The 16,118-nt window shown below is 42.4% G+C and overlaps 1 protein-coding gene across 4 annotated transcripts in view; it reads right to left on the bottom strand.

Moving 5' to 3' along the window:
* Positions 1-2,565: 2,565 nt before the first annotated feature.
* Positions 2,566-16,118, bottom strand: part of RSPO2 (R-spondin 2) — a 193,023-nt gene continuing 179,470 nt past the window's right edge. For 2 of the 4 annotated variants that reach the window (XM_090040503.1, XM_090040505.1), the window contains one exon: positions 2,566-3,257. In XM_090040503.1, coding sequence (XP_089896629.1) covers positions 3,118-3,257 — 140 coding nt within the window. In that variant the 3' untranslated portion in view covers positions 2,566-3,117. Of the gene's footprint in view, positions 3,550-16,118 lie in introns of all 4 variants that reach the window. The other 2 variants (XM_090040504.1, XM_090040506.1) reach the window with 1 other exon arrangement.

The raw sequence follows: 16,118 nt of genomic DNA on the forward strand, positions 1-16,118 counted from the left end.
GCCCTAATGTCTATGAAATGTCTGGAAAGCTCAGGTCACCCACCTTTGACCTAACTACCTCCGTGAGCTGACTTAAGAATTCCTACTCTAGCTCTTCCCCTTGGTTGGGTGGTCTGTAGCAGACCCCCACCGTTAAGTCTCTTTCCCCTTGACTGCCTTGTATTCTAACCCAGAGCACTTCCGTGTGCCCCTCCTCTGACTCTGTGCTACCTGATGAGGCTGTGTATTCCTCCTTAATGTAAAGTGCGACACCCCTGCCTTTCCTTCCTCTGTCCCTCCTATAGCCGTTGACATTCACCACCCAGTCATGCATTGGGTCCCACCACGTTTCAGTGAGCCCCACTATGTCTGGGTTGGTGTCAGCTAGCAGGAGGGTAAGTTCCTCCTACTTGTTTCCCATATTACGAGCTGACCTCCTGAAATCCCTTCCAAGCCTAATTTTCTGTGATTGTTCCTGCCCTTGCCTGAGGGGACAGTGGAACAACCTGTGGTACAGCAGGGAGGCACCCATATAGTGTGTAGCTTAGGGGGCAGTAGGTCAAGTTGGTTCAGTTTCCATAATGTGTGGCCCTTGGCCATTTAGAAATTGAACAGCTCTGCTTTAAATTTTAAGAAGTACCAAAATATTTTACTCAACAGTTTACCATACAGTTTTATTGTAATTGATAACATAACATTCATGACATGTCTGATAAAATAGTGATACCCACTAGCAGTACGGTTTTGCGCAGCTGTCCATTGTAGCTTTAAGCAAGTTGATAACCAAACAACAAAATAGGCATCTTCTTGATTTTTTTTTGTAATGTCTAAAACAACATCCCAGCAACAGACAAGTTAACAATAGGGTACAGCAAGGGCGGGCAATTATTTCAGGGGGAGGGCTGCTTACTGAGTTAAGGCAATCTGTCGAGGGCTGCAATGGTAGCCCCACCCCTTGACACATGCCCCTGCTCCTGGTCACCATCTTGTGACTAGAAATCCTGGCCCCTAACCCTGATCTTTGCTGCCAGAAGTCTCTCCCCTTTAAGCAAGGGGTTTTTGCCATCTCAAAACTAGAAAAATACCAAATTCTATTCTAAAATGCAAACATCTACAACATTCATTAATTTGATTGCAAAAAATATTTTTGTCCTGATTGTACACTACACACAGGTTATAGAGGTGATTGCACAATAGTTTAAAAAGAAGTCTTACTCTTGTATGTTGTGGTGGGGTGGGTATAGGTTTGTGGGGGGCTGTGGGTGTGTCTGTGGCATGAGAGAGCATGAGAGTGTGTGTGTGGAGGTGTGGGTGGGTATGGCATTTATGGAGGGCTGTGTGCAGGGGAGGGTGGCTGGGGTGTGTGAGGGGTTGTGGGGGGTCTGTGTATATGGCAGTGCAAGGATGTGTGGGTACATGTGTATAGTGGGGTGTGTGTGTGTAGGACTCAGGTTATGAACACACACACTCTGCCCCTGCCTACACACACACACACACACACACACACACACTGTCCCTGCCTGCTTTCCTACACACACACACACACACACACACACACACACACAGACACCCTCCTACCAGTGCGGCCCTGTGCTTCCAGGTCCAGCGATGCAGCCAGCAGCCATGTGGTGCTGGAGCAGGGCTGGGGCAGGGAGTGAAATGGCTGACGGTGAGCAGAGCTAGGTTGTTCAGTCCTGCTGAGGTTCCCCCTGGGTCCTACTGCCCCTGTCTCTTGTCAGCTTTGACAGGCTGCCAGGGCAAATAAATATTAATTTTCTAAATTTTTTAGGTGCCCCGTGGGCAAGATAGAATGGTCTGGAGGGCTGAATCCAGCCTGTGGGCTGTATTTTGCTTGCCCCTGGGGTACAGTATATACTTGGCTGTAGGTCAATACTGAAGAACGAACTAGAGAACTTCAGAATTAAAGTAAAATCAATAAGAAGTTTAATTTCATATGATATTCATACATGACTTACCATTGTATGTCTCTTGTAGTAGATGGAAAAGTCTTAGCTTTTCTTTTTCTTTCTTTTTTTGGGGGGGCAGAGGGGGCTGGGGAGGGGGGGCAGAGGAAGCATTCACAAGTGACAGCAGACAGCTACTTTAGTCTGCTCTTCCAAGCAGACATTTAAAAGTAATTGCTTAGAATACAGGTCCAATAATTCCAGACTGCTAAAATATCCCGTATGATTTCTGTGATTTCTCCTTTTGTATGGGGTATGCAAGAATTAATAGAATACATTTAAAGCAAGGATGAAACTTGCTGAAATTCCTAATTTTTTCCTGGCAGTGCCAGGAAAAGAACTGATGTCTACTGCACCTTAAGACTAATTTTTAGTGCGAGGTTTACCTCTTATAGTAAAGGCCCCTTTTGCTAACAAGTGAGGAGAGGATTTTGAAGTAATTGTTTTAAGAAGTGATGATGATATATTACTTTTCAGGGTATGAGGAGAGTTATGCATTTCTCTCTAAATGTGGATAACACTGAGCATCCACCATCGCCCTGGTTCATCATAAAGGTCAGATATCTTTCTGTGAGAAACAGAAGCAATATTTCAGTTCAGAGTCAAGGTAGATTACAATAGACACGAAAAGACTTGTGTTTTATTAAAGATATAGGAATGTACATTCCAAATGTGATGCTATCGGTTCTGAAGATCAATGCATGCTAGTTCATCTGAGAGTGCTTTAGACATTATAAACAAAACTGAAGCTGCTGATAAACATGTAGAAGCTTTTAAAACAGGAAGAAAGCATATACTGAACTACGTTTATGAATTACTGAAACTAATATGATATACATTTAAACATGTAATAATGTTTCACACAAAAAGCAAGCATTAATTTACAGTAAATAAGTTTATTTGTATGCAGACAGAATAATATGTACAGATGGGGTCAACTGTGCTCCTGGAACACTAAGCAGTAACTCCTGTGATATATCATCTTATAGCAGCTTTATTATACAAGTGTTGAATGTAACAGGTGGTATGAACAATGCACATTAACACTAAGCAGGTAGTTGTATACATTTTACTCTTGAAATGTACAAATACAAGAAACAAAGGCCATAAATGCAATAGTACCTACACCTCCAAGACCCCCTCTTTTGTTTATAAATATGCACAAGTTCATTATCTAATGGTGATTTGTAGATGTCTTTCCTGCTACAGTTCCTTGTCGACATATTGGCCATTTCCATCTCTGAGGCACTGAACTCAAAGTCTTTGATAAACTTCGGCACCACTTCCACTGATTCAACTCAGTGTGCTCCTGCCCTTCATGTTCAAAAACAAAAAAAAAGTATAAATAACACAAACAAGCTTGTGGACATTTTTCACAAGTTATTTGCAACCAATACTGTCAAAGCAGCTGAACCACAGTGCATCTGTGTGCAGGAGCATATAGCAGCTTTTGTGCACTTTGCAAAGAAAATACATATAGAAAATCCCTTAAGTCTTTACTGGCTTGTTCTGTCTGTAGCTAGAAAGATGCTATGTTGCTTCTGAGCCCTTTCCATTAAATTCTTTTTCTTCTTTCTCTTGTCCTTCATTTTTGTTGTCCTTCGTCCTAATTGGAAAACAAAACAAAACCAATCATGAACCGATTGCCAAGGAAAGGATGATTTTGTACTTTTGAAGTGCTGCAAAAAGTATTCCAGAAGGTGGTCAGACAACTTGAGGGCTTTCAAAATGAGCACTGGGAGCATTCATGTGATAGTTACCTGCTAATGCCAGTAATGGGAAAAACAAATTTTTGTTGTTGTGCTTCTGGAAAGATGGTCTATGACTGCTGAGCACTAAAGCATATGCATAACTTTGCTGGTCTGAGTAGGCATGCTTATATACAGAACTTGACGTCACTGTAATTACTAATGGAGGCAAAAGCCGTGCAAGTACCCGAGAGACTTGGCAGAATTGAGGCCTCAATTCAGAATTTCTGTTATGGCTAATGAATACATTATACCTAACTTTCCCTTACTTGCAAACGCACAATATATTACTGTAAAGAAACAAAAACACAGTTACATTTCTTCATCCAATACTGTAGCTCCATACTACATACTGCTTTAAAATATCGAAAATCTCTAAGGACAAAAAGACAAGACTTGTGATCTAATTCATTCCCACAGTGCAGCTGCCAGGACACAAATATCAACATAACACTATCATAAATGGATCCCACCATGAATGTTGTGACAAAACCTTTTTCACTGGAAAATGCTGCATCCCTGAAAGTAAGACTCTCTTCAGGAATAGGAAACTTCCAGCAAATGTCCTAATTCAAAATAATGAAAATATGAAATTCTTAAAATATCCTCTTTTGACTTTTTAAAATACATTTTCATTTTCTCAGTTCAGAAAACAAAACATTTTTTCAATCTCAGATGACTTAGAGAAAAATAAATGTTATAAAACTGAAATCAAACGAATACTTTGAAATTATCTAAATATTTCAGTTAACCCTATCCTTATCCTTGGATAAACCTTTTTTGGTTTATCTTGGATAAATGAAAATGTACTGATTTTTCATCTTTTTATCTATGTTCATCTTTTATCTAAGTTTAAGTAGATGCCTAAGTGCTGTCTTGAAAAGGGATGTTTTCTTGAACCAGGGCCTTACACATGAGCCTAATGTGCAAGTGCATAAGGTTTTGAAGGATCAAGGCCTTGGGGAACTTCTGAATTCCGTCTGAGGTAACATTTAATGCTGTACATAGTCCATGGAAAATGTATTGATTTAAATCTCTAGATCTGCCCATTTAGCATCTTTTAAGAGCACAAAAATTCATGTAAAAACTTGACTTTATAAAAAATAGTGACATTAGCAATACAAAAAAAAGGAAGGAAAACATGGCTTCACTACACAGGCAGCATGTTCTTTCACTGTGAAGAAGTGTTTCTCCATATAATCTTGTTTTGCTTTCATCTGGTTTATAAAAACAGGCCAGCATAATAAAAAGATATGACACGTTTTCCCCATCTGATGATAACATTTATTTAAAGGATCTGGTCAGGAGGAAACAATTTAGGATGATACAACATATAGTTAATCTTAAAATCATAGACTATCTTCTCAAGTATTAGACCATGCAGCATAGTCTTCATTAGCTGATAAGGAAAATAGTTATTCTTAAAATCTGACAGGGAATTAAGATGAGAACATGACTGTGGTCCCTTATTAAATCATAAGGGTCCTTGGGGTTTACTTCTGCTTCTCATTAAAGTCTGGCATTAATGCTACAATGGCATTTTGCCATTTTTAAATCTAGTTAATCCTGCACAGTTAAACCTCAGTTGAACTAATCATTAATCAGAAGAGCTTTAAAGTTAAAACTGTTTAGTAACACTGTATCTAATGTCTAGGAACACCTAATGAGGTCAGAGAGATGAAATACTTGACACGGAATGGCATTAAAAGAAGATGGTTTCAATTATATGCATTTCTATGTCAAAATTTTCTTACGTGAGTTTATTAGTTTGCTCTATTGTAAAGTATCAAAGTTGTCATGTTTATAAAGTTGCACATTGTATTTTTTCTCATACTTGCCATGTTCAAAACATTTTTAATGCCCAAGACATTTATTCATCAAACAGTGCAGGGAGAGAAGCAATTTTGAAATGGGTGATAAAGTAGCTAGTCAGAAGAGTAGGAGAACCAATTACACCTATGGATTTTTGCTACTGAGCTGATCAGTACCCAATCATAGGATGTTTTGCATTATGTCAATCAGATAAAACAGTACAATATGCAGTCATCATCACATCTTATTTCTTTATGCTCTCCTCCATGGAGAAATTCTGCAAGTGCTTAAAATTTAATTAAAAAGAAAAATCTGTACTTTTTCAGTACAAACTCTTAACTTCACTGATAAAAAAAACCAACCCAATAATTCAGAGAAACATTGACTTTACATCTGCTTATCTGAGTACTGGGCTGCAGTTTCCCCTTTGATAAGCATCATATTAAACTGCCAGTTTGTGCCAAAGGTGAATTCCATGGTGGTGAAGACATGAAAATGCAACAGACTTGAGTGATGTTATACTATCAAATGCTACCACAAAAGCCTCTCAGATATTTTTGATGTGAAACACACTTGTCAAAAGTAGTATTTTTTTTAAAAGTCTGACAGTTCCATTGGTTTTCTTTTGGAAACATCCCTAAAATGAATACTGTTTCCACAGGCTGGTTGGGTCCATGGGTGGATCTAGGATTTTGAAAAGGCGCATCATCATATATAATATGGTACATATTTTTCTCCAGTTAAAAAAAACAAACTAGAAACTTTACTAATACACTAGGGGATTAGGGCTATATTATTCAGTTTAATATCTCACCAAAAATGCATATAGCTGTTTGGGAGGTGGGGACTGACTGCTAGCTCCAGGGTGGGGAAGTCCACCAGGGGCCAAAGGGGGAGGGGAACCCCAAGCCCGGTCATGGACAGAACTATAACTTGTATGCCACCATGTGGGTCCTCCATGGCCCCTCTTACTGCCCCTGTCCTCTTAAATCCACTTTGCCCCCATTACCCCACATATCCCCGCATACTCAGCCCCAACTCACTGTGCCTCAAGCCCCAGTAGGCCACACCATCCCCTTACACCCCACTAAGTCCTACCCTGCTTCCTCCCTGCCCCAGGAATCCATTACACAGACCCATTCCCATCAAATCCCAGCTCCCAACCCTGATCAATACCTTTACCAAGCCCTCCACTCCCCTTCTGAGTACCCAAATTTCACCGCAGCCCCCTTCACTCACAATCCTTCTTGCTCCCAACCCCCTTTCACATCTTATTTCATTCACACTGCCCTCCTCAACCCCAAAGCCCATGTGCCCCTCACATATCCCACCCCCATAGTGCCCAAATCCCTCTACCCTACCAGCTCCCATTCCCCACAAAAGGCCCTTGGTGCTTGTGACACCCCACCACTCCCATCCAGCTCTTCATGGCCACTGGGAGTCCATTCCTCTCAGAAGCCCTCCCAAACATGACCACATGGCAGGTTGGAGCAGGGATGTAACTCTTCTTCCTCCTTCCCACCATGACTCCTCCAGACAGGAAAATTGTAGAAGAAAAGAGAGATTAAGAGAAGATCAAGAGTTGTTAATATCTATGGAGTGAAGAGGTTAACAGGAATCAAGTAGCTAATAAGGTAGCTTTGACTATTCTCCAGGAAAGGTGGTCCTTCCTCAAGGAGGCTATCCTTGGGGCACAGCAGGATGTAATTCCTCTGCGCAGGAAGGCAGGAAAAGGGTCCAAGAAATCTTCATGCCTGAGCATGGATATCCAGGCTGGCCTGAGGGCAAAGAAAAAAGCGTACTGGTGGTGGAAGCAGGGGGCAGGGACAAAGGAGGAGTACACCTCTCTGACCCGAGCTTGTAGGGAGGTGAGGAAGGCTAAAGCAGCACTGGAGCTTGGATTAGCTTCTGGGATTAAGGATAACAAAAAGTCCTTCTTCAAGTATATAGGTAGCAAGAAGAAGTCTCGGGGTAACATTGGACCCCTACTGGGCAGGGCAGGGCAGTTGGTGACAGACACGTGAGAGAAGGCAGAACTCTTCAACAAGTTCTTTGCCTCCGTGTTCCTGTCTGCTGACAATGGGGTGCTCTCGGGTGACAGCGTAGAGAGGCCCAGAAAGGATCCGAGTCCCCTGACTGTTAGTTCAGACCTAGTTAAGGATTACCTGGAGAGCTTAGATGTGTCCAAATCGGCAGGCCCGAATGACCTTCATCCGTGGGTGCTGAGGGAATTGGCTGGTGTCATTGCAGAGCCATTGGCACGGCTGTTCGAGGACTCCTGGTGCTCGGGCCAAGTCCCTGAGGACTGGAAAAGGGCCAATGTGGTCCCTATTTTCAAGAAGGGGAGGAAGGAAGAGCCTGGCAACTACAGACCAGTCAGCCTCACTTCTATCCTGGGGAAGGACTTTGAAAAAATTATCCAGTGCGACATTTGTGAGAGCCCTGGAGGGGAAGTGAGGTTGAGGGGTAACCAGCATGGATTCGTGCAAGGCCGATCCTGCCTGACTAACCTAGTCTCTTTCTATGACCAGGTAGCAAAGAGCTTAGATGGGAAGGAGGAAGTCCATGTCATCTTCTTGGACTTCCAGAAGGCCTTCGACACAGTGTCCCACCCAAATCTGGTGGGCAAGCTGAGGGACTGCAGCACTGACAAATGCAGGGTCACATGGGTGGCAAACTGGCTCCAGGGGCGAACCCAGAGGGTGGTGGTGGACGGGTCGATGTTGACCTGGGAGGGCGTGGGCAGCAGAGTCCCCCAGGGCTCACTCCTTGGGCCGGTGCTGTTCTACATCTTCATTAGCGACCTGGACGAGGGTGTGGAGAGCACCCTGTTCAAGTTCGCTGATGACACCAAGCTGTGGGGTAAAGTGAATCCACCGGCAGGCAGGGACCACATCCAGGCAGACCTGGATAGGTTAGAGAAGTGGGCGGATCTGAACAGGATGTGGTTCAACAAGGACAAGTGCAGGGTGCTGCACCTGGGGAGAGGGAACCAGCATTATGGTTATAGGTTAGGGGCTGACCCTCTCAGCAGCACAGAGGCAGAGAGGGATCTTGGAGTCAGGATTGACTCCAGGATGAATATGAGGTGCCAATGCGACCAAGCAATAGGCAGAGCCAACCACACCTGTCATGCATCAACAGGGGCATCACTAACAGGTCCGGAGAGGTCTTGCTCCCCCTCTATGTGGCACTGGTCAGGCCGCAGCTGGAGTACTGTGACCAGTTCTGGGCGCCGCACTTCAAGAGGGACGTGGAGAACCTTGAGAGGGTCCAAAGGAGGCCACTCATATGGTTGAGGGCCTCCGTGGCCAGCCCTATGAGGAGAGGCTGAGGGACCTGAATCTCTTCAGTCTCCACAACAGGAGACTGAGGGGGGATCTTGTGGCTGCCTACAACCTTTTGAGGGGCCACCAGCAGGGACTCGGGGAAAGTCTGTTCACCAGGGCCCCCCTTGGAGTCACCAGGAACAATGGCCAGAAGCTGAGGGAGGATAGGTTTAGGTTAGATATTAGGAAGACCAACTTTACTGTAAGGGTGGCCAGAGCCTGGAATAGGCTTCCCAGAGAGGTGGTGCTCTCACCTTCCCTGGAGATCTTCAAGAGGAGACTGGATAGTCACCTGGCTGGGGTCTTATGAGCCCTGCCACCCCCAGTGCTCCTTCCTGCCCATGGCAGGGGTCAGACTAGATGATCTGTCTAGGTCCCCGACTCATTGATTCTATGAATAACGAGGTATGAAGCAAACTGACTCCCTCAGCTCTGTCTGGATAGAAAAGCATAGAAATGTGGCTGTCCCTGCAAGACAGGTTGGTTTAATTTTTGAAAGAAGGAATCAAAGCGGTGTGTGAATGCACTAATTCTCTTCTCTCACCTCCCTCACTCTAAACCCTGGAATCACCGCTTGGCTCCAGAAAGATTTACAGCTCCACCATGTCTTGATGCAGAGCTGGGCATCTCCCTCCCCAGTTTTCCCTCCCTTTTTTGCTCAGTGTAGCTAACAGGCTTTCCCTAGGACAGGTCAGCCCTCAGTATGCCATCACTCCCAGAGTCCTTCTATAATCTGAAATAGAGAGTTGAATTTAAAAGCTATTTTGTTGGCTCACAAAGGGTTTCTATATTATTCCTAGAATGCAACAGGAATTTAAAGATTAGTGAAAAAACACTGACTTTATGAACTACAGAGTTCAAACTAAGTGTACTGCTGAGCCCACCACGCGTGAGAATTTCCATTAAATTCAGACTTAGCTGTAACGTTCACTTTGTCAGTCGCAGCACAGTGAGAAGAACAAAAGGAACTGCCTTACACAGGGCCTCTCTATTGCATGATGCTACTGAGCTAAGAGAGCTTACAAGCACATATTACTACATCTCAGCCAACCAGCCCACTTGAAGACATTTGGGAAGTGAAGGAGAAAACAGAAAAAAACTTCCCCATCCATAATCAAGGAGGAGCCCTCCAACTGCCACTGTGGCAGGCTCTCCAGGTGTACAGTTGGGATAATTCCAGTGCAGACGGGGAAGTGAACAGCAGTAAATAATACTCTAGCCCTGATCTTTACCCAAGTCCTGTGCTGGCTTGCTGTGTGCCAGAGCCATGCTGCAAGGTAGGCAATGGTGGTCTCTCCTATATGCGCCACACAAGGGTTTGTCACAGTTGCAAGGCTGGAATTCAAGAGACTCTCCTGCCCACAAAGTGGATGGCAGGGGGGAAGCATGTTATCCATCATAACTGATGCTGCAGTTTATGCTAAAGTCTGGTTCACCTGGATGGCACAATCCTTCTGTGCACTGGGCTGCAGGGAAGGGAACAGGACATTGCCCTTCCCACAATACCCCACACTGCTTTGCTCCAGCTGATACACAAATGCTGCAATTTGGTCTTAAGGGTCTCCTGCTCCAATTCCCCACTATCAGACTTTGTTTCTGGCACTGCTGCATGGAGCTGAAAATGACAATATCTGGGGTATTAAATCACTGTTTATAGGATCATTCTTATCAGAAACAGTGAGAAAGCAGTTAAGCATAGCACGCTTAGCTCTATGGCCAGCAGCACTTCTTTAAATGTCATTACACTCCTGTCTGTAATCTAGCATAATGGACACTGTTACTACTTTCCAGGTACCTGCCTCCATATCAAAGCTGACCTTCAATAATTATTTTATTACTGTCAAATTCTCCTTGAAAGCCAGTGATATTCTGCAGCTAACAGTGAACAAGAACAAATTGAACTGCAGAAAGTGGAGGTAGGATTGTACCAGCTAGTCAGGTAAATTAACTATTTATTTTTATTTCTAAACCCATTTTCCTTGTTACACATTTTTTTTTTTGCAAAAGCCATTTATTTATGTTCAGTCCACGTGTATATGAAGACTTGGATTTTCAAGACTTATGACAGACATTTTCCATCTTGGTTCTGAACAAAACTTCTAGAAAACTAGCTTACAGGCACTTGTATCTAAAACACCATGTGCATATAGGGCTGGTTTGAAGCTAAAAGGTTTGCTGTACTCTAATTCAATGAAAGAAGCTTTTTATAAACCTTGATTTATCAATACTTGACTTATCAGCTTTTAAATTCAACTCTCTATTTCCTAATACTTGACTTATCAGTCTGCATACGTTCTACACTACACTTTATTTAAAAAAAATATTACCTAAGCAGCCAGCCAGTGACCGCTACTTTAGCTGGCCAAAATCTTAGCAATGACTCACATTTGTTGCAAATGTTTTTTTATTTAGTTAGCAAATCATCTCTTTTTTGCCACTAATGAATTTGTTATCCAACAGTACTAGCAAATATCATTTGATCTAATATTTAATCAGCATTATTTGTGACCTGTTCACTTTGACTACTTGCTATTGATTATTCATAAAATATTTGTGGTCATCCAGGCCACCGTGTCATGGTGTCATTATTTACGCCTGGAATTAATTTCTGGGAAAAAAAATTAATGTTCATGTATTTGTTCACAAACATCCACATTAGTCCCCACGCTGAGGAATAACTGCCTTGCAAAAAATTAGATCACACCTGACTTTTTTGTGATTCGGTGCATGGCTTGTTTGTTTGCGGGGTTGTGGGGAGCAGGGAGAGGAAGAGGACTGGCTCTGTTCCACTGCCTCCATCTCAGTAGTTTCTGCTCCACACAACTATACAACATAGCTCAAGCTGAGTCCTCTGTTTGATCTGTCACTTCCTAAGCCAGTGGAGACTGGGATACATGTTAGCTGGCATAGAAAGGAGCAATATCTTATTTTGAAGGAAGGGATGTTGGAAATCCTGGGATATCCATGACATTCCAAAACCAGAACACAGAGTACGCCTTCACATTCATAACGATGCCCTCAGTGCACATTTTTACATAATATTTATAAAACATAAACCACCCTCATGGTGCTTTTTATAATCTTATGACTTCCTTAGCTATCATGTGCAGTATCAGTTTAATATCTGATCCTCCATCTGGGAAATAGCAGGACATTCTGCCCTTGTATGGGATTTCTCCACTTCTAGCTCCTGTGGGTTGGTAAAAGACAGCATCCTTCCACAAGAGGGCAGTCAGTACTTAAATTTAAAACTTAATACAAAAGCTAAAAGCCATTGAGCATACTTGCAGCTTTAAGTTCCAGTCTGTTGGACTGTTGTCATGTCCCTGTATTTGTGGAAAAGCAAAATGTTTGACATTTCCCTGTTTCTTTAAAATGTTCTCTTTGACACACTGTTGTGTTCAAAGGGCTTAAAAATATAATCCTATGTTTCTCAACCTTATTTTCTTATTTATATTTCACATGCTGACAGCAATGAGGGTTAAATTTAAAAAGCAGTGTCTGATTTTATCCCTCAGATAAGAGCCTAGGTGTCCATGTTCCCTTTCTTCTCTAGAGCCGCCTCTGACAGTTCTTCCTCCGCAGTCCCGGAGGTTTCCTTCAACCTCGAATCAATGAACTCCTCATGGCAGAGGATGCTTTGGAGCCTCACTACCTCCTGTAGCTCTCTTGCCTGTTCCCTGAGAGACAGTACCAGGAGGCACTGTTCATGTCGCAGGAACCTCCCTCTCCACCCCCAAAAACCTAATAGAGCAGTGGTTCCCAGTATTGCAGTCACAACCTCATTTGGGGTTACAATGATAAAAATGGTGTCACGCACTCCTGGTGAGGGAGGCACCTCTGCTTGCCTGGCAGCAGTGGGGGGCACAACTCTGTGCCACCACTGCTGCTGGGCAGGCAGGGGGTACCTTGCTATGGCAGCGTGGGCGCAGGCACTGCTGATGGGTGGGCAGAGGTCTAGGCTTCACGCTCCGCTCTAGCAGTAGCAGCTGCTGCCTTCCAGGCAACAGCTGGGGCTCAAGCACTGCTGGGGGGCAGCAGAGGGCTGCAGACCCCGGCTCTGGTCCTGTAGTCCTGGCATCTGGGGGACCCCACCAGCAGGGCTGGGGGAGTGCAAGGGGCTGCAGGTTGCGAGTGAGGAGCACCAACACATGCAGGTATATTCCGTGTCCTGGAGAGTCCAACTGTTGCTGCTTGAGTTCTGGGTACTAAGCTATACATCAGGTATTATTACTGAAGTGCACAAGAGGCCAGTGCCATTGAAAGGAATATGATGCTGAGAGACATTCTTCTCACTGCTATTTCAAAGGGTACCAAAGAGACTGCTCAAAACATGTGGTGATCAATCAAATACCTAAAGATAACACTTTTAGCTTGTAGATGCATATGTGGATCAAGTCACATCTTTCCAGACTTACTGCAACTAACTGAAAAACCTCCCCCTCTCTTTTTTACTGAAATACCAAGGAAAATGGATTATGACTGCAAGACCAAGTCTTCTCTTACAAGTGAAGAGTTGTTCCTTATGTGAGCAGACTCCATCCTGTGCACTGAATGAAGCAAGGGTCCTGAGAAAAAAATGTGATTGTGTAATCAAAAGCAGCTCATGAAGGGGCCAAATTCAGGCATTGCCTAACTTTTAAGTGCTTGGCTACAACCTTTAAGAATGCTCTTTTAACACAGCTTTGGGGTAATATTAATAACAAATGACAATATAAATGGTAACGTACCATTTGGCTGGCTATCACTGCCTGACCTGTGCCAATTGAAATGAATAGTACCGATGGAAAGATAGACAAATGTCTGGTGATGAGTATGAATTCCCAAGGTTACATTATGAGATAAATAAACAGTGTTGGGTTTTAGAAGCAAACTGTTATTTATCCAATATTAACTTTTTTTTTGAGAAAAACAAGAAGTGGTTTTGTAGGCACTGAGGTCTGAAATACATACTGCAACTTCTAAACTAGCAAACAGAAAGCATCCATTACATTGAAAATAGAGAATCAAATTCCAGGGAAATTTGCACTGCATCTTATTCAATTCCTCAGAACCAGAGTTTTTGAGTCCTTTTCCCAGCTGTTCACTCAATTGAATGACCTTGAATAAGTTAGAAAAAGTAGGTATACGATGTAGGTACTGAACAGGAAGTTGAAGAGACTTAATTAAATAACTGTAAACACTTTGAGCTACTATTTTTCTTTCTAGATCAGGTCTTTATATCATACCAGTCATCAACTATTCAGATAAAAATGTCAGAGGCAATACAGACTAATTACCATGAACTAAAAACAATATTCAACTAGACCAAATTTCTGTATGACGTTCCTTTGGTTTTCTAAGGGTTCCCTTTTTTATTTAGACATATCCTGTAACAAAGATACTGCTATTTTATTATTTAAGACAAGAATTATCATAAAACTAGTAGTAAGTTGACAGTAAAGGTTTTGCAGCTTTCTGATCCCCTTTCATAAGCATTTACTTCTCCTCTGGCCCATATAAAATCTACCTATAGCAAGAATTTTTATTCTTATTTCCTTGCTAACACTGAAAATATTCAGATGATGTAATCTACTTAGGAATATGGATTTTTGTGTAGAAAACAGAATTTACATATTACAAAAATAATAAAGTAGCAGTGGATTTTTTTTTCTATTTGAGTTGGCAGAGTCACTGACAATGAGGCTCTTGATACATAAGAATAATATAAAGAAAATTTTCTGTAAAGGAGAGTTTTACAATGTGCACAGTAGAGGGCAGCAGAGGTATTAATTGGAAATTTGCTTCCCCCTCACTAATCTCCTTCTACTCTTCTAAACAGGAATATATATATTTTTTTTTGTAGGAGCAGCCACTTAATCTACCTTGACTATAAGCCAACTAATTCATTTGACAAAATAAGATAAAAAGGACCTCACACACAGAGAACAAAGACAGAGAGAGCCTATCAACTACAAGGTGCCACAGAACCTCTCAGAAAACCCACAAGGAATGTGTACTTGACTCACAGGGTCATCTAAGTGATGCTGAACCTCGTTCTCCCTTCACTTCTGCTGATGTAAAGCCAGTAGTAACTCCATTTCAGTCAATTGTGGTATAGATTAGATCAGAATTGTACTTCCTCTGTTATGAATATCAGTATGTACTTGGTGCTGAGCACTCTTGAGTTACTCAGTGCCATATAAATTCACCTCACTATGACCAGAGCCAAGAAAATTATTTGTGGTGCATGTTTTTCTTTTCCTTACTGAAATCTGCCTGGCTTCAGCTAAGCCAGAGCAATTTTATAACATTTTTCAGTGTAATTTATTACACATTATATGTCACAATCAAGGAGATTTTTTTAATAAAGGAAAAAGGCCACTTGGTAATATATGTATATCACCAAATGGCTTTTTTCTTCATTAAACAAATCTCCTTGATTGTGACAAATAATGTGTAATAAATTACACTGAAAAATGTTATAAAAATTTAAAAGTAGAGTATATTCCACATTTATGAATGTTTTAAAAAGATGAAGGAAGATACAAGAACAAGGACATCCAGGATTCTGTCTCTGCTGAGTACTGACTAGCCTTAAGCTATAAGCTACTTTACAAATGCTAACATTACATAACATTCTCATATAGACCACTGTATTGCAGGTGAAGGAAAAATTAAGAAAGTAGTATGCCTGATGTCACAAAGCAAGTTAGGGCCAGGACTGGAATCTAAGGGTGCCTATACATGCTAATTAGAGTGGTTCCTGGAGGGCCACTCTAATTAAAAGGCCCCGCTGTCATGTGTATTAAGACACCTTGGGTTTAAAAATGGCTGCAGGACACTATCTAAACCTCATTCAACAAGGTTTACATAAAGCTCCCCAGTAGCCATTTTTAAACCCATGGTGGCTTACACATGTGATGATGAGGCTATGCTGGAGTGTTTTAATTAGAACAGAGAACAAACTCAATTAAGTGAGTCTGCTCTGACAAGTTCTAATTAGAATGCAAACCAGCACATGTATGGGCAGCCTAAGTTTCTCTGGTGATCCAGTTTCATAGTTGGTAGGATAGGAAGGGACCTAAGTAGATCATCAAGTCTGACCCCCTGCCATAGGAAAGAAAGGATACTGGGGTCACACAATCCTGGCTAGGTGACTGACTAGCCTCCTCTTAAACACCCCCAGGGTAGGAGCCAGCACCACTTCACTTGGAAGTTGGTTCCAGATCCTAGCCGCCCTGACAGTGAAGTAGGGCCTCCTGATGATGTCTAGTCTGAATCTACCCTCTGCCAGCTTGTGACCA

This window comes from Crocodylus siamensis, chromosome 3, assembly GCF_052110815.1.
Source record: "Crocodylus siamensis isolate JL-2025a chromosome 3, ASM5211081v1, whole genome shotgun sequence".
NCBI classification, from domain to species: Eukaryota; Metazoa; Chordata; order Crocodylia; family Crocodylidae; genus Crocodylus; species Crocodylus siamensis.